General features: G+C 36.6%; 1 protein-coding gene across 9 annotated transcripts in view; it reads left to right on the top strand.

Annotated features, from left to right (window-relative positions):
• The window catches only part of LOC123526568 (segment polarity protein dishevelled homolog DVL-3-like), a 76,505-nt gene that overhangs the window by 42,783 nt on the left and 16,447 nt on the right, over positions 1 to 17,275 (top strand). For 5 of the 9 annotated variants that reach the window (XR_008367016.1, XM_045305790.2, XM_045305792.2 and 2 more), the window contains 2 exons: positions 5,897 to 6,187; positions 11,525 to 11,830. Coding sequence is in view for 8 of the 9 variants with exons in the window: in XM_045305790.2 (XP_045161725.1) it covers positions 5,897 to 6,187; positions 11,525 to 11,830 (597 nt within the window). In the remaining variant the exon portion in view is untranslated. The remainder of the gene's footprint in view (positions 1 to 5,896; positions 6,188 to 11,524; positions 11,831 to 17,275) is intronic. The other 4 variants (XM_053523065.1, XM_053523066.1, XM_053523068.1 and 1 more) reach the window with 2 other exon arrangements.

The following is a 17,275-nucleotide window of genomic DNA, read 5'->3' on the forward strand; positions in this document are numbered from 1 at the left end:
CCGCTAGCAGGCTAAAGGTTAAATCCAAAACTGAGCGTTCTACCGCTAGATCACACACAGAAAATAGCTACAGTAACTTCTGTATCAGAATAATTGTATAAGTAGGGCTGTCATTGATTGGGTCTTTGTCATATCGACGATACCGATATATCGGAAGACAGATATCGACGATACATCGATATATCGATTATTAAGTTAGAGTTACAACCTATTTGTTCATGTACATGCTATATACCTTCTTGTTAATGTTATTTTTAGTTTAATTGCCTGCTTTTCATGTGTTTTATTTGTATTTATGTATTTCCCCATACAGGTAGTGCCGACTAGTTGGAAAGAATGCTACGGTACAAGTTTAGACATGACCTTTATTGACAACTTCCGTTACTAAGGGCGCATTTTTGCAGGCAGAAAAGTTGTTTTAGAGGGTCTGAGTGTTTATCTGGATAGTTTTTTCTCTGTGTAAAATATCGATTTTTAAAAATGGGAATCGATAATCGATCGACCAAAAAATATCGTTGATACATCGATATCGTTTCTATCGATGACAGCCCTATGTATAAGTCCTCAAGTTTTCTATTGAAATGCCTGAATTTCGTACAGTACTAATCATTTAGAAAAACATGGCATTTGGGCAGATAAAATAAACTTCTTTATTGTTTAATATGACTGAGAACTACTATAGTTTGATTTTGACGTTTGAGAGTTCAATTTATAGACTCGTCTGCCGATTAGGGAAATCAGCATGATTTACCTTGCCTTATTTAGGGAAGAACCACTATCATACTGAATTAACACTACCTAAATAACAGACCGTTCCATTATTAAAAGTACAAAAGCATCACTGACCTCAAAATCGAACTATATGCCCCAAAATATTGTGATGTTTACAAAGTGATAAATATATTGAAATGAAGCATAGAGAATTCAACAGTTTTGTAACTGCTCAAAATGTAAATATTTCTTTGCATACTAATTATAGATTAGCTCAGTGGTAAAGTATATTGATTATGTTCATTAGATCTTTTGCTGTGCAGGTTCGAAACTCCATAAAAAAAAGATTTCTTCATTTTCGCTATTACATGACAACAGCGAAATACCTGAGGCCGATAATTATGGCAGATGAGAAAAGATATGTGCTATTGGTTTAATGCATATACTAAACATGTAAATAGAAAGTGAATATAAATGAACGTATGTTATATAAAGACATACATGCACATACAAACCAAAGAAAGAAACAAAGAATACGGGAACAAAATAGGATATGGATATGAAAATCAAACAGAAGAATCATGAGGATTCGAACTCATACAAAACGATTTGATTATATTCTATTGATATCTGCATTCTATTCAACTGAGCTGCAATATACTTATTGACCAGTTAAAATGAAACAAATACTGTTATTTACAAGAATTGCACAAGCAATATGGATTGTTATTATATCATGAAATGGACATACATCCTCGCATTCGCACGGGAATCAGGCTATCATTGGGGACTTGTATCAAGAAAATATTAGCATTATATTTACTGACAGACCATTAAAGGAACGATAGATGTGTTCATCCCTATAGGTACTAAATAATAAAAGTGCTTACGTATCCTGGTATCATGTGTTCTCGACAGTCCAACAAAAACAGGCATATTTAAAAAATAAATAAGATAAATTCATCTTCCAAATTACCATTTCCTCAAAATTTTACCCGTTCCTGATCATCCTGCTTTAAAAAATACACGTTTTTATTAGCTCGACTATTCGAAGAATAGTCTAGCTATTCTACTCACCCTGGCGTCGGCGTCGGCGTCACACCTTCGTTAAGTTTTTGCATGCAAGTACATACAGCCATCAATTAAAGGCATATAGCTTTGAAACTTATTTTTTCTTTTTCTAGGTCAATTACCAACCTCTCTGGGTCAAGTCCCATAACTCTGACATGTATTTTGAGCAAATTATGCCCCCTTTTGGACTTAAAAAATTTTGGTTAAAGTTTTACATGCAAGTTACTATCTCCAAAACTAATGCAGATATTGATTTGAAACTTCACATGTGTCTTCGGGGTTATAAAACTAGTTGATAGCAGCAAGTCCCATAACTCTGACCTTCATTTTGGCCAAATTATGCCCCCTTTTGGACTTAGAAAATTCTTGTTAAAGTTTTGCGTGCAAGTACATACAGCTATTTCTAAAAGGCATATAGATTTGAAACTTATTTTTTCTTTTTCTAGATCAATTACCAACCTCACTGGATCAAGTCCCATAACTCTGACATGTATTTGAGCAAATTATGCCCCCTTTTAGACTTTAAAAATTTTGGTTAAGTTTTACATGCAAGTTACTATCTCCAAAACTAATGCAGATATTGATTTGAAACTTCACACGTGTCTTTGGGGTTATAAAACTAGTTGATAGCATCAAGTTCCATAACTCTGACTTTCATTTTTGCCAAATTATGCCCCCTTTTGGACTTGGCAAATTCTGGTTAAAGTTTTGCGTGCAAGTACATATAGCTATTACTAAAAGGCATATAGATTTGAAACTTATTTTTTCTTTTTCTAGATCAATTACTAACCTCACTGGTTCAAGTCCCATAACTCTTACATGTATTTTGAGCAAATTATTCCCCTTTTTGGACTTAGAATATCCTGGTTAAAGTTTTGCGTGCAAGTACATACAGCAATTACTAAAAGGCATATATATTTGAAACTTATTTTTTCTTTTTCTAGATCAATTACCAACCTCACTGGGTCAAGTCCCATAACTCTGGCATGTATTTTGGGCAAATTATGCCCCCTTTTGGACTTTGAAAATTCTGGTTAAAGTTTTACATGCGAGTTTCTATCTCCAAAACTAATGCAGATATTGAATTGAAGCTTCACATGTGCCTTCGGGGTTATAAAACTAGTTGATAGCAGCAAGTCCCATAACTGATATGCATTTTGGTCAAATTTTACCCCCTTTTGAACTTAAAACTCTTTTGATATTTAACCTTTTTGGGTAATATTTTCCTGCTTCTGGGACAATATTTCGAATAGTCGAGCTTGGCTGTCTTACGGACAGCTCTTGTTTTCGTTGAGTTCACAGTAGCACATTTTATCAGTGACCTACTTTCTAGTTCCAGGAAGCACCTGTCATATATTCCTGAGCTATATTTAGAAACTGATATTTTTAGCTCGACTATTCGAAGAATAGTCTAGCTATTCTACTCACCCTGGCGTCGGCATCGGCGTCACACCTTGGTTAAGTTTTTGCATGCAAGTACATACAGCCATCAATTAAAGGCATATAGCTTTGAAACTTATTTTTTCTTTTTCTAGGTCAATTACCAACCTCTCTGGGTCAAGTCCCGTAACTCTGACATGTATTTTGAGCAAATTATGCCCCCTTTTGGACTTAGAAAATTTTGGTTAAAGTTTTACATGCAAGTTACTATCTCCAAAACTAATGCAGATATTGATTTCAAACTTCAAATGTGTCTTCGGGGTTATAAAACTAGTTGATAGCAGCAAGTCCCATAACTCTGACTTTCATTTTGGCCAAATTATGCCCCCTTTTGGACTTAGAAAATTCTGGTTAAAGTTTTGCGTGCAAGTACATACAGCTATTTCTAAAAGGCATTATAGATTTGAAACTTATTTTTTTCTTTTTCTAGATCAATTACCAACCTCACTGGATCAAGACCCATAACTCTTACATGTATTTTGAGCAGATTATGCCCCCTTTTGGACTTAGAAAATTTTGGTTAAAGTTTTACATGCAAGTTATTATCTCCAAAACTAATGCAGATATTGATTTGAAACTTCACATGTGTCTTCGGGGTTATAAAACTAGTTGATAGCAGCAAGTCCCATAACTCTGACCTTCATTTTGGCCAAATTATGCCCCCTTTTGGACTTAGAAAATTCTTGTTAAAGTTTTGCGTGCAAGTACATACAGCTATTTCTAAAAGGCATATAGATTTGAAACTTGTTTTTTCTTTTTCTAGATCAATTACCAACCTCACTGGGTCAAGTCCCATAACTCTGACATGTTTTTTGAGCAAATTATGCCCCCTAAAAATTTAGACTTAGAAAATTTTGGTTAAAGTTTTACATGCAAGTTATTATCTCCAAAACTAATGCAGATATTGATTTGAAACTTCACATGTGTCTTCGGGGTTATAAAACTAGTTGATAGCAGCAAGTCCCATAACGCTGACCTTTTCATTTTGGCCAAATTATGCCCCCTTTTGGACTTAGCAAATTCCGGATAAAGTTTTGCGTGCAAGTACATACAGCTATTACTAAAAGGCATATAGATTTGAAACTTATTTTTTTCTTTTTATAGATCAATTACTAACCTCACTGGATCAAATCCCATAACTCTGGCATGTATTTTGGGCAAATTATGCCCCCTTTTGGACTTTGAAAATTCTGTTTAAAGTTTTACATGCAATTTTCTATCTCCAAAACTAATGCAGATATTGAATTGAAACTTCACATGTGCCTTCGGGGTTATAAAACTAGTTGATAGCAGCAAGTCCCATAACTCAGTCATATATGCATTTTGGTCAATCTATTCACCCTTTTGAACTCTTTTGATATTTAACCTTTTTGGGTAATATTTTCCTGCTTCTGGGACAATATTTCGAATAGTCGAGCTTGGCTGTCTTACGGACAGCTCTTGTTACCATTTCTGTTAAAATCACTGTTGTGAAACTGTGTCACTGCAAAAAGTATATAATTTTGAAATATCACCTGTTTTATAAAAATAGCATTTTTCATTATTTTCTTAATATTTCTAAACTAAAACAATGGGTATGCAGAAATGATATGGTTGCCCAGCAACTTATCTGACAATTGAAATAATTCGAAAACCCCGAATTGCTACATATTTTTCAAAACCTACCCATATCAATATCAAAAGGCTATAGGCTGAACTTCTTTTAAAAGTTAACACTTTTCCTCTAAAATATTTCCTTTACAGACAGCCCTGATTTATATCTGAGAAAATAAATATGTGTTTCAGTTCTTTCACGTAACGCCTATTGCTACTTTACACAGTCACCATCTCTTGCAGTTGAACTCGGGCAGATTGATGTCATCATGGTTTATTTTGATTGACCTCTGATGTAGAAATTTTGATAGCAGTAATGTTTCTTGATGGAAGATATATGGATATATACCAATTTTTAAACCAAGTAAAAAGTTACATTAAGATTTTCTAACTTAATTACATAATTTGAAATCAGACTGAAACTGTCTTGCTTTGATTCGAGGTAAACTGTTTATGTTTTCATTTTTAAAACAGCAGACACAATGTTTACACTCTTGTATATTTACTTGTGAGGATTATGTTGCATGCAAAAATATACTGGCCATTTCCATAATAGCTCGAGAATACATGTATGTCGAGAACACATGACATTCCGGTATATCTATCTGTTCAACTACCATATTTTTCCTTAATATTCTATACCAATATTTTGACATGGTTATTTATTAGACACGACTTGCGTACATCAGTACAACAAAAAAGGCCATGATCTCACATTTTAATCTATTACGTAGTACATTGTATTGCCTGCCATACTGTGACTCACAGTGATTGGCAGTAAATTTATTGCTTACTTTAAAGTTTATGACTCCTATAAAAATATGTCGCGTATGCATAAAACTAGTACTGTAAATTTACCTAATTTTTCCTCAGTTCATCTCATTGAACTGTTAGAATTTTGTCATGTAGCTTTATGTGTAGGCTCGTGTTTCAGTGACTTCTCGCTATGTGATGCCATTCTCATTCACACGTTGTAAGGTTTTTAAATGAATAGCATTTATAAAGATATAGTTTTTGTTACCAGGTGACATGGGTTTGTGTGTTTTCAAAGTTTTAAATATTTTCTTTCGTCTACTTTCAGATTTCTCGACACTTAGTTTGGAAGATGTTGATTCTGTGTCAGAAGCGGATCGGGACACGCTGGCGCCGCTGCCCCCGCCACAATGGAACAATCAGTACCCGTATAGCAGTTCAAATTATCTGCCACAAAACCTGAGCTACGTACCACCTTACAGTTATACTAGTACGGACTCGCAGAGTTTTGTCGGCAGTTTTGTTGATGGTGCTGATAGTCGAGTTGGCGGGTTTGCAGGTGGTGGTAGTGTTGCAGGTGGCAACAATAGTGCCGGGTCTGTGCACAGTGGGTCTGGAGGTATGTACATTGTAGAAAGTCCCTAATATTTGATGATAATTTTTCTTATCACAGAAACTAGAACATTACAGAATATATAACACAAATGGAATTTCGTGCTGACCCATTTTTTTTCTGCTCCAGCAACAAAGTATTTACCAGTTTCCTTCTGTCAGAGTAATGACATTAATAGTTCATAAGACAAGTTTTTGACAGCTGGAAAAGGTTTTTGATAAAGTGTTACTAGTGTAATAAAAGTTGTCTAGGACAGGAAGTTGTAAATGAAATATAGGTATATATATATAGAAACAGTCTCAGCAATTTGTCTTTTTGCAGAGTAGTAATGTTTTTCAGTATCACTATAAATTATACTAAAAAAATAGCGTTTTCAGACCACAAATCCTAAAGAAATAAAGAAAAGTCGGTAGAAATGAACAGATAAGGTTGTTGTCTATGATAGTGAAATATTCGCTATTTTTATTGTTGTGGGACAGTAACCGACTTGGTTGCTAGGAAATCTGCAGGCAGAAGTGGTAGTATGAAGAAGAGTAAATAATACACTCGTATTTCAAGGTTATAAAAATGGTCCGTACAAAAGGTTTTCATTTTGAATCATTACCTAGCACTCCTTATCCCATTTGACCTTCGGCACTATAGGCAGGAGATGTTTGATCAAGGTGACAATATTTTCCAAAGACAGTAAGTCTCAAGTCCTTTATCCATGATTGGTGATCCAATGCTTGGTATTGGTGATCTGTGTCTCGATAATTCAGGCATCTGTGATGCCTCGCAAAAAATATTACATAAGTCTTGATCAACTCGTCTTAACATAGTCTTGACCAACTCAGCTCTACAGCTCAACTTGCAACTTGATATGCTTTTAATTATTAAACAGTTCAGCTGTCACCAACAAATGCTTTGTAAAACCATGATAACTGCTATCTAATATTCCTCCTTTTCTTCACAATTTACCTTGTTTTACCTATATAATGTTATATGTATAATCTTCATTTAGTCACTTAATGCAGCTTTCATTCCTCAACTGCAGAATTGAGAAGAGGACGAGGGGATGCTATTGCAAATTATCCTCTTTAAACAATGCTAGTGATTAAACTCTTTATTTATATCCGATCCAAATTGCAGCTTTGCCTAAGATCTCTGCTATAAAAGACTACAAATATTGCCAAGCTTATGTGCAGACTCTCTCTCTGTTATTTGATTGTCATGTCATAAAAACAATGAATGGCTTACTGGTCATTAGTCAAACCTGTTTTTCTCCGTCGTCCTGGCCTTGAGTAATAGTTTTGTCTATTGACTGGCAAGCCATTTGGTTAATGTGTACTAGTTGACAGTTATGAGGAACAAATTTTTTTAGAGAGTAGAAGGGATTATTTTGTTCAGTTCTGTTGTAATATATGAATATTGTAAATATTTGCATGAAAAATTACTTGTTGTTTTCTTTTTAGCTCACCTGAGCAATGCTCAGGTGAGTTTTTCTGATCGCTCGATGTCCGGCGTCCGTCGTCCGTCGTCTGTCGTCTGTCGTCTGTCGTCCGTCGTCTGTCAACATTTAGCTTGTGTATGCGATAGAGGCTGTATTTTTCAATTAATCTTCATGAATATTGGTCAGAATGATAACCTTGATGAAATCTAGGCCGAGTTCGAAAATGGGTCATCTCGGGTCAAAAACTAGGTCACTAGGTCAAATCAAAGAAAAACCTTGTGTATGCGATAGAGGCTGTATTTTTCATTTAATCTTCATGAATATTGGTCAGAATGATAACTTTGATGAAATCTAGGCCGAGTTCGAAAATGTGTCATCTCGGATCAAAAACTAGGTCACTAGGTCAAATCAAAGAAAAACCTTGTGTATGCGATAGAGGTGGTATTTTTCAATTAATCTTCATGAATATTGGTCAGAATGATAACCTTGATGAAATCTAGGCCGAGTTCGAAAATGGGTCATCTCGGGTCAAAAACTAGGTCACTAGGTCAAATCAAAGAAAAACCTTGTGTATGCGATAGAGGCTGTAATTTTCAATTTTTCTTCATGAATATTGGTCAGAATGATAACCTTGATGAAATCTAGGCCGAGTTCGAAAATGGGTCATCTTGGGTCAAAAACTAGGTCACTAGGTCAAATCAAAGAAAAACCTTGTGTATGCGATACAGGCTGTATTTTTCAATTGATCTTCATGAATTTTGGTCAGAATGATTGCCTTGATGAAATCTAGGCCGAGTTCGAAAATGGGTCATCTCGGGTCAAAACATAGGTCACTAGGTCAAATCAAGAAAAACCTTGTGTATGCGATAGAGGCGGTATTTTTCAATTGATCTTCATGAATTTTGGTCAGAATGATAACCTTGATGAAATCTAGGCCGAGTTCGAAAATGGGTCATCTGGGGTCAAAAACTAGGTCACTAGGTCATATCACGTAAAAACCTTGTGTATGCGATAGAGGCTGTATTTTTCAATTGATCTTCATGAATTTTAGTCAGAATGATTGCCTTGATGAAATTTAGACCAAGTTCGAAAATGGGTCATCTGGGGTCAAAAACTAGGTCACTAGGTCAAATCAAAGAAAAACCTTGTGTATGCAATAGAGGCTGTATTTTTCAACTGATCTTCATGAAATTTAGCCAGAATGATTACCTTGATAAAATCTAGGCTGATTTCGAAAATGGGTCATCCGGGGTCAAAAACTAGGTCACTAGGTCAAATCGAAGAAAAACCTTGTGTATGCAATAGAGGATGTATTTTTCAATTGATCTTCATGAAATTTGGTCAGAGTGATTGCCTTGATGAAAACTAGGTAGGTTTTGAATATGGGTTATCTGAGGTCAAAAACTAGGTCACTAGGTCAAATTAAAGAAAAATCTTGTGTATGCGATAGAGACTGTTTTTTTTTCAGTTGATATTTATGAAATTTGGTCAAGTTGATTGCCTTAATGAAATCTAGGTCGAATTTGAATATGGGTCATCTGAGGTCAAAAACTAGGTCACTTGGTCAAATCAAAGAAAAAACTTCTGTATGTGATAGAGGCTGTATTTTTCAGTTGATCTTCATGAATTTTGGTCAGAATGATTGCCTTGATAAAATCTAGGTCGAGTTTGAACATGGGTCATCTAGGGTCAAAAACTAGGTCATATCTAAGAAAATGCTTGTTTTATCGCAAGAGACCAATTTTTTAGTCCAATCTTAATGAAAATTGGTCAGAATATTTGTTTCCATGAAATCAGTAGGTCAAACATGTTTTACACTGTTATGGAGTGTTTCTTAGGTGAGCGACCTAGGGCCATCTTGGCCCTCTTGTTAGTTAATTTTCGCTATTATTAGCAGTTTTGCTGCAAAAATTTTTTTTGTCAGGCCACTTTAAAAAAGCCATATGTATAAAGTTTAACTATTGATAAAGGCAAATTGGCACCAAAGACTGGTAAGGCAGATTGGCGCCAAATGATTAATTAGACAGATTGGCACCAAAGGTTTAAAAGTTTAGATTGGCACCAAGGTTGATCGGACAAATTGGCATCAAAGTATCCCCAAGAAAGTCACCATATGACCAGTAATTATGTGTGTGTGACTTTAAATAAAAACAATAATTATGTCTCCCCCAGGAGACATGTTGTTTTTGCCCTGTCCGTCTGTCCTTCCATCCGTCCGTCCGTCCGTACGTCACACTTCATTTCCGAGCAATAACTGGAGAACCATTTGACCTAGAACCTTCAAACTTTATAGGGTTTTAGGGCTGCTGGAGTAGACGACCCCTATTGTTTTTGGGGTCACTCTGTCAAAGGTCAAGGTCACAGGAGCCTGAACATTGAAAACCATTTCTGATCAATAACTAGAGAACCACTTGACCCAGAATGTTGAAACTTCATAGGATGATTGGTCATGAAGAGTAGATGACCCCTATTGATTTTGGGGTCACTCCGTCAAAGGTCAAGGTCACAGGGGCCTGAACATTGAAAACCATTTCCGATCAATAACTAGAGAACCACTTGACCCAGAATGTTGAAACTTCATAGGATGATTGATCATGAAGAGTAGATGACCCCTATTGATTTTGGGGTCACTCCATCAAAGGTCAAGGTCACAGGAGCCTGAACATGGAAAACCATTTCCGATCAATAACTGGAGAACCACTTCACCCAGAATGTTGAAACTTCATAGGATGGTTGTACGTGCAAAGTAGATGACCCCTATCAATTTTGGGGTCACTCCATTAAAGGTCAAGGTCACAGGGGCCTGAACATTGAAAATCATTTCCGGTCAGTAACTTGAGAACCACTTGACCCAGAATGTTGAAACTTAATAGGATGATTGGTCATGCAGAGTAGATGACCCCTAACGATTTTGGGGTCACTCTATGAAAGGTCAAGGCCACAGGGGCCTGAACATTGAAAACCATTTCCGGTCAGTAACTTGAGAACCACTTGACCCAGAATGATGAAACTTCATAAGATGATTGGTCATGCAGAGTAGATGACCCCTAACGATTTTGGGGTCACTCTGTTAAAGGTCAAGGCCACAGGGGCCTGAACATGGAAAACCATTTCCAATCAATTACTTGAGAACCTCTCAACCCAGAATGTTGAAACTTCATAGGATGATTGTTCATACAGAGTAAATGACCCCTATTGTTTTTGGGGTCACTCCGTTAAAGGTCAAGGTCACAGGGGCCTGAACATTGATAACCAGTTCCGATCAATAACTTGAGAACCACTTGACCCAGAATGTTGAAACTTCATAGGATGATTGAACATGCAGAGTAGATGACCCCTATTGATTTTGGAGTCAGTCAATTAAAGGTCAAGGTCACAGTGGCCTGTTCATGTAAAATCATTTTTTGGAAATAACTTGAGAACCACTTGACCTACAATGTTGAAACTTAATAGGATGATTGGACATGCAGAGTAGATGACCCCTATTTATTTTGAGGTCACTTGATCAAGGTCAAGGTCACAGGAGCCTGAACAGTGACTTGAGAACCACTTGGCCAAGAGTGTTGAAATTTAGCAGGATGACTGGACATGCCAAGTAGATGATCCCTATTGCAGCCAACCATCAGTGTCTCTTTGACTTTCGCTCCTGACCCCTATTGACTTCTTGCCTATAGGACTTTGCATTTGGGGAGACATGCCCTTTTTTACAAAAGCATTTTCTAGTTTGTTTTGAAATTTTCCTGTTTAATCATTTATTTATAATAATATCTAAGGAATACTATCAACAGTAATAATAACAGAAATAAGATTTCCTTGTTCATAATATCACTGTATGGCATTAAAATTGTGGCCTGATTTGTTCAAATGTTTATAGCTTTATTTTGAGTGTTTTTCTTTGCTTTTTGCCTTTTCAGTAGCATCAAAAAATGACTGTGCATGTTTAGTTACAACCTATAACAAATTAAGTCGTCTCTGGGATAACAAAGACAAGCAAGAATACGAAAAACAACAACAACAACAGCTTCTACAACAACAACAAATGAATCAAAACAAACATTCAGACAGTTCGCAACCTTATAATCCTTATCCTATGAATAGTTTTGTTAGTTCGCATAACTCATCGGCCAACAATACTTATGCTCAGCTTGGAATGAACTCGTACCCCACCCACCCTCCTATGCATGTGATAAAGGATACAAGGGATACATCGAGCTGCTCTGGTTTGTAATCTTCGCTTTTTCGTTCTTTCGTTCTTTAACCTTTACCCTGCTAAATTTCTAAAATGGACTGGTCCATCATTCAGTTTGGGTAATACCATTTATTATTTTAAGGGGTGTTCACTGAAAATTTACTAACTGAATAGCGAACAGTGCAGGCTGATCTTGGTCTGCCCTGGTTGCAAAGGCAGAACCACTTGCCGCCAGCAGGCTAAAGGTTAAGCTTACTTACATATCTACCTGATCCAGTGCCTTTTTACTAACATTCATATTAGAATTTTATTCTGTAAAAATATTATGTTCCTTAGTTGGTGATAGTAGATATTGTAAACCTGTTTTTAGACCAGTTTGCTATATTTAGGGACGCGCCATTGTGATATGTCATGTGATGATAAAGTTTGTATTTAACTGCTGTGGCATAGGAGATATATGTGAGGTATAATGAATACATTTATTAACCCAGCAGTAGGAGGAGGGATACAGTTTAGCATTGTCTGTACGTCCATATTCCCAAAGCCATATCTAAAATATGTTATTAATTTTAAATGAATCATGGTAAACATATTACCTGCTGCCCTGCAAGTTCAGTCAGATTGCCCGAGGAAGTCAATATTTATGGCCCTTTGTTAATGTTTGTCAGGTACAGTGGCTGAAGGTGACTAGTCTCCACTTTTGAATATGGAACCTGCATCACCACTCTTAAGACTAGTCTAGCTTTGTGAAATGGAACTTTTTGTCAAAAATACCCATAAAGGGCCTAAAAGTTCATGGTGCACATATTTCAAAAGTCATGTTGTACAGCATTTGAAATTGTGTTTATAGAGTTTTATTTGAGATTTATCCCAAATTTTGAGAATTTTGAGTTTTTACAGGTAGCATGTCACCGTACAGTGACAGAAATTCAGACTGCCAATGTGCTACACACATCTAGTTAGGTTATACTAATGATTGTGACAAACATTCAAGCTACTTGGAACCACTCTTGAGTCCTTTATTACTCAATTCTTTTCCTGTGTTACCATTTTTGTGTCCCCCTCCCCCCATGAGTGGTGGGGGCATATAAATTTGGTCTTGTCCATCCGTGCATGCTTCCATCCAGGCATCCGTCTGAAGTTATTGACGCGCCTACGTCAAAAAGTACTTGATATAAATTGGTGAAACCTTGCCTGTGTTTATCATGATATGAACTTGCGCATTTCCTATTTTTCATCTGGCTCCGCCCCCTATTTCCAGAAATATGGCCCCTGAAATAGTAAAAAATGCACATTTTCACCTTGTGACGCGTCTAGCTAAAAAAGTATTTGATATAGATTGCTGAAACCTTGCATGAGTCTGAATCATGATATGAACTTGTGCACCTTCTATTTTTCGTCTGGCTCTGCCCCCTATTTGCAGAGTTATGGCCCCTAAAATAGTCAAAAATGCACATTTTCACCTTGTGACATGCCTAGCTGAAAAAGTATTTCATATAAATTGATGAAACCTTGCGTGAGTCTTTATCATGATATGAACTTGCGCACCTCCTATTTTTTGTCTGGCTCCACACTCTATTTCCAGAGTTATGGCCCCTGAATCAGTCAAAAATGCACATTTTCACCTTGTGGCGCGCCTAGCTAAAAAAGTATTTGATGTAAATTGATGAAAATTTGCATGAGTCTTTATCATGATATAAACTTGCGCACCTCTTAGTTTTTGTCTGGCTCCACCCCCTATTTTTAGCTCACCTGTCACAAAGTGACAAGGTGAGCTTTTGTGATTGACGGTGTCCGTCGTCCGTCCGTCAGTCCGTGCGTCCGTGCCTGCGTCCGTAAACTTTTGCTTGTGACCACTCCAGAGGTCACATTTTTCATGGGATTTTTATGAAAGTTGGTCAGAATGTTCACCTTGATGATATCTAGGTCAAGTTCGAAACTGGGTCATGTGCCATCAAAAACTAGGTCAGTAGGTCTAAAAATAGAAAAACCTTGTGACCTCTCTAGAGGCCATAATTTTCAATGGATCTTCATGAAAATTGGTCAGAATGTTCATCTTGATGATATCTAGGTCAAGTTCGAAACTGGGTCACGTGCAGTCAAAAACTAGGTCAGTAGGTCTAAAAATAGAAAAACCTTGTGACCTCTCTAGAGGCCATATATTTCACAAGATCTTCATGAAAGTTGGCCAGAACGTTCACCTTGATGATATCTAGGTCAAGTTTGAAACTGGGTCACATGCCATCAAAAACTAGGTCAGTAGGTCAGATAATAGAAAAACCTTGTGACCTCTCTAAAGGCCATATTTTTCATAAGATCTGTATGAAAGTTGGTCTGAATGTTCATCTTGATGATATCTAGGTCAAGTTCAAAACTGGGTCACGTGCGGTCAAAAACTAGGTCAGTAGGTCTAAAAATAGAAAACCCTTGTGACTTTTCTAGAGGCCATATATTTCACAAGATCTTCATGAAAATTGGTCAGAACGTTCACCTTGATGATATCTAGGCCAAGTTCGAAACTGGGTCACGTGCCGTCAAAAACTAGGTCAGTAGGTCAAATAAAAGAAAAACCTTGTGACCTCTCTAGAGGCCATATTTTTCATGGGATCTGTATGAAAGTTGGTCTGAATGTTCATCTTGATGATATCTAGGTCAAATTCGAAAATGGGTCACATGCGGTCAAAAACTAGGTCAGTAGGTCTAAAAATAGAAAAACCTTGTGACCTCTCTAGAGGCCATATATTTCATGAAATCTTCATGAAAATTGTCAGAATGTTCACCTTTATGATATCTAAGTCAAGTTGGAAAGTGGGTCACGTGCCGTTAAAAACTAGGTCAGTAGGTCAAATAATAGAAAAACCTTGTGACCTCTCTAGAAGCCATATTTTCCATGGAATCTGTATGAAAGTTGGTCTGAATGTTCATCTTGATGATATCTAGGTCAAGTTTGAAAGTGGGTCACGTGCCGTCAAAAACTAGGTCAGTAGGTCAGATAATAGAAAAACCTTGTGACCTCTCTAAAGGCCATATTTTTCAATGGATCTTCATGACTGTTGGTCTGAATGTTCATCTTGATGATATCTAGGTCAGGTTTGAAACTGGGTCAACTGCGATCAAAAACTAGGTCAGTAGGTCTTGAAATAGAAAAACCTTGTGACCTCTCTAGAGGCCATACCCTTGAATGGATCTTCATGAAAATTGGTCAGAATGTTCACCTTGATGATATCTAGGTCAGTTTTGAAACTGGGTCATGTGCCTGAAAAAACTAGGTCAATAGGTCAAATAATAGAAAAACCTTGTGACCTCTCTAAAGACCATATTTTTCAATGGATCTTCATGAAAATTGGTCAGAATTTTTATCTTGATAATATCTAGGTCAAGTTCAAAACTGGGTCACATGAGCTCAAAAACTAGGTCACTATGTCAAATAATAGAAAAAACGACGTCATACTCAAAACTGGATCATGTAGGAAGAGGTGAGCGATTCAGGACCATCATGGTCCTCTTGTTAAAGTTATAGCCCCTGAAATTGTCAAAAATGCATATTTTCACCTAATGACGTGCCTAGCTCAAAAAGTATTTGATGTAAATTCATGAAACCTTGCATGAGTCTTTATCATGATGTGACCTTGCATTATTGGCATTCTTCTTGAGAATCTTAATGCTTATTACAGAGTTATGGCCCTTTAAATAGCCAAAATAGTGGATTTTTTGTTTGTGATGCTCATAGCTCAAAAAGTATATGGCCTAGAATAATGAATCCTTTAATATAAAATGTTTGTTGAGGCTATACCCCCTTAAGATTGCAAACATTTGAATTATTGCCCATATTTGTGACAAATATACCAGTGAGGGCACACCCTTTGTCCTACAGACACATTCTAGTTATGTTACAGAAAAGTCATTGAGATCAACTTAGTTTCACTATTGACACGGCACTCAAAATTAAAATGTATTGGAACATTCAACAAATTTTATTATTTCAAAAGCACACAGTGTACTTTAAAATTAAGGAATCTTTTCATCCAGGTTGCTTTAGTCAAATTTTGTGGGGTGCCAGAAACTTTTTTCCTTCATAAACTGACATCGGTAGAATCTGTCGCCAGCTGACAATGAATGTTTTTCCCCAAATTGAAGGCAAAAATGCCACAACTATAAACAAAAGTTGCGTGGTATCATAAATCATATCCAAAAATCTTCTCATAGCAGACACGCCCAGAGTGTGCACTTTACACTTTTCGATGACTCTGATGATAAAATTTACCTTCAGTACAGTGTGTAAATTTTCTGTAAACTAGATGGAATACTCTGCAATTAAACATATTTGGATATGGACAATTTTTTAGCTCACCTGTCACTTTGTGACAAGGTGAGCTTTTGTGATCGCGCAGCGTCCGTCGTCCGTGCGTAAACTTTTGCTTGTGGCCACTGTAGCGGTCACATTTTTCATGGGATCTGTATGAAAGTTGGTCTGAATGTTCATCTTGATGATATCTAGGTCAAGTTCGAAACTGGGTCATGTGCCTTCAAAAACTAGGTCAGTAGGTCAAATAATAGAAAAACCTTGTGACCTCTCTAAAGGCCATATTTTTCATGGGATCTGTATGAAAGTTGGTCTGAATGTTCATCTTGATGATATCTAGGTCAAGTTCGAAACTGGGTCACATGTGGTCAAAAACTAGGTCAGTAGGTCTGAAAATAGAAAAACCTTGTGATCTCTCTAGAGGCCATACTTGTGAATGGATCTTCATGAAAATTGGTCAGAATGTTCACCTTGATGATATCTAGGTCAAATTTGAAACTGGGTCACGTGCCGTCAAAAACTAGGTCAGTAGGTCAAATAATAAAAAAACCTTGTGACCTCTCTAGAGGCCATACTTTTCATGGGATCTGTATGAAAGTTGGTCTGAATGCTCATCTTGATGATATCTAGGTCAGTTTTGAAACTGGGTCAACTGAGGGCAAAAACTAGGTCAGTAAGTCTAAAATTAGAAAAATCTTTTGACCTCTCTAGAGGCTATATTTTTCAATGGATCTTCATGAAAATTGGTCAGAATTTTTATATTGATGATATCTAGGTCAAGTTCAAAACTGGGTCACATGAGCTCAAAAACTAGGTCACTATGTCAAATAATAGAAAATACGACGTCATACTCAAAACTGGGTCATGTGGGAACAGGTGAGCGATTCAGGACCATCATGGTCCTCTTGTTTATATTATTGACGTAATGTATTGTAAGATTGACTTGTTAACTGGTTATCCACGATTGACCCAATCCCCCCCCACACACACACACACAAAAAGGGGGGATGAATCTATCTAATTTTGTCTATTTCACGTCTATCTTGAATTGGGATTTTTTGAAATTTTTATTTTAAATTTTGTAGTACAAAAAATATTAGGGCTATCAAAATCAGATCTACTGATGTCATTCTCAAAACCTTCGAGTATCATAACTGCTGCTTCACCCACAGC

The sequence above is a fragment of the Mercenaria mercenaria genome, chromosome 14 (genome assembly GCF_021730395.1).
Source record: "Mercenaria mercenaria strain notata chromosome 14, MADL_Memer_1, whole genome shotgun sequence".
NCBI lineage: Eukaryota > Metazoa > Mollusca > Bivalvia > Venerida > Veneridae > Mercenaria > Mercenaria mercenaria.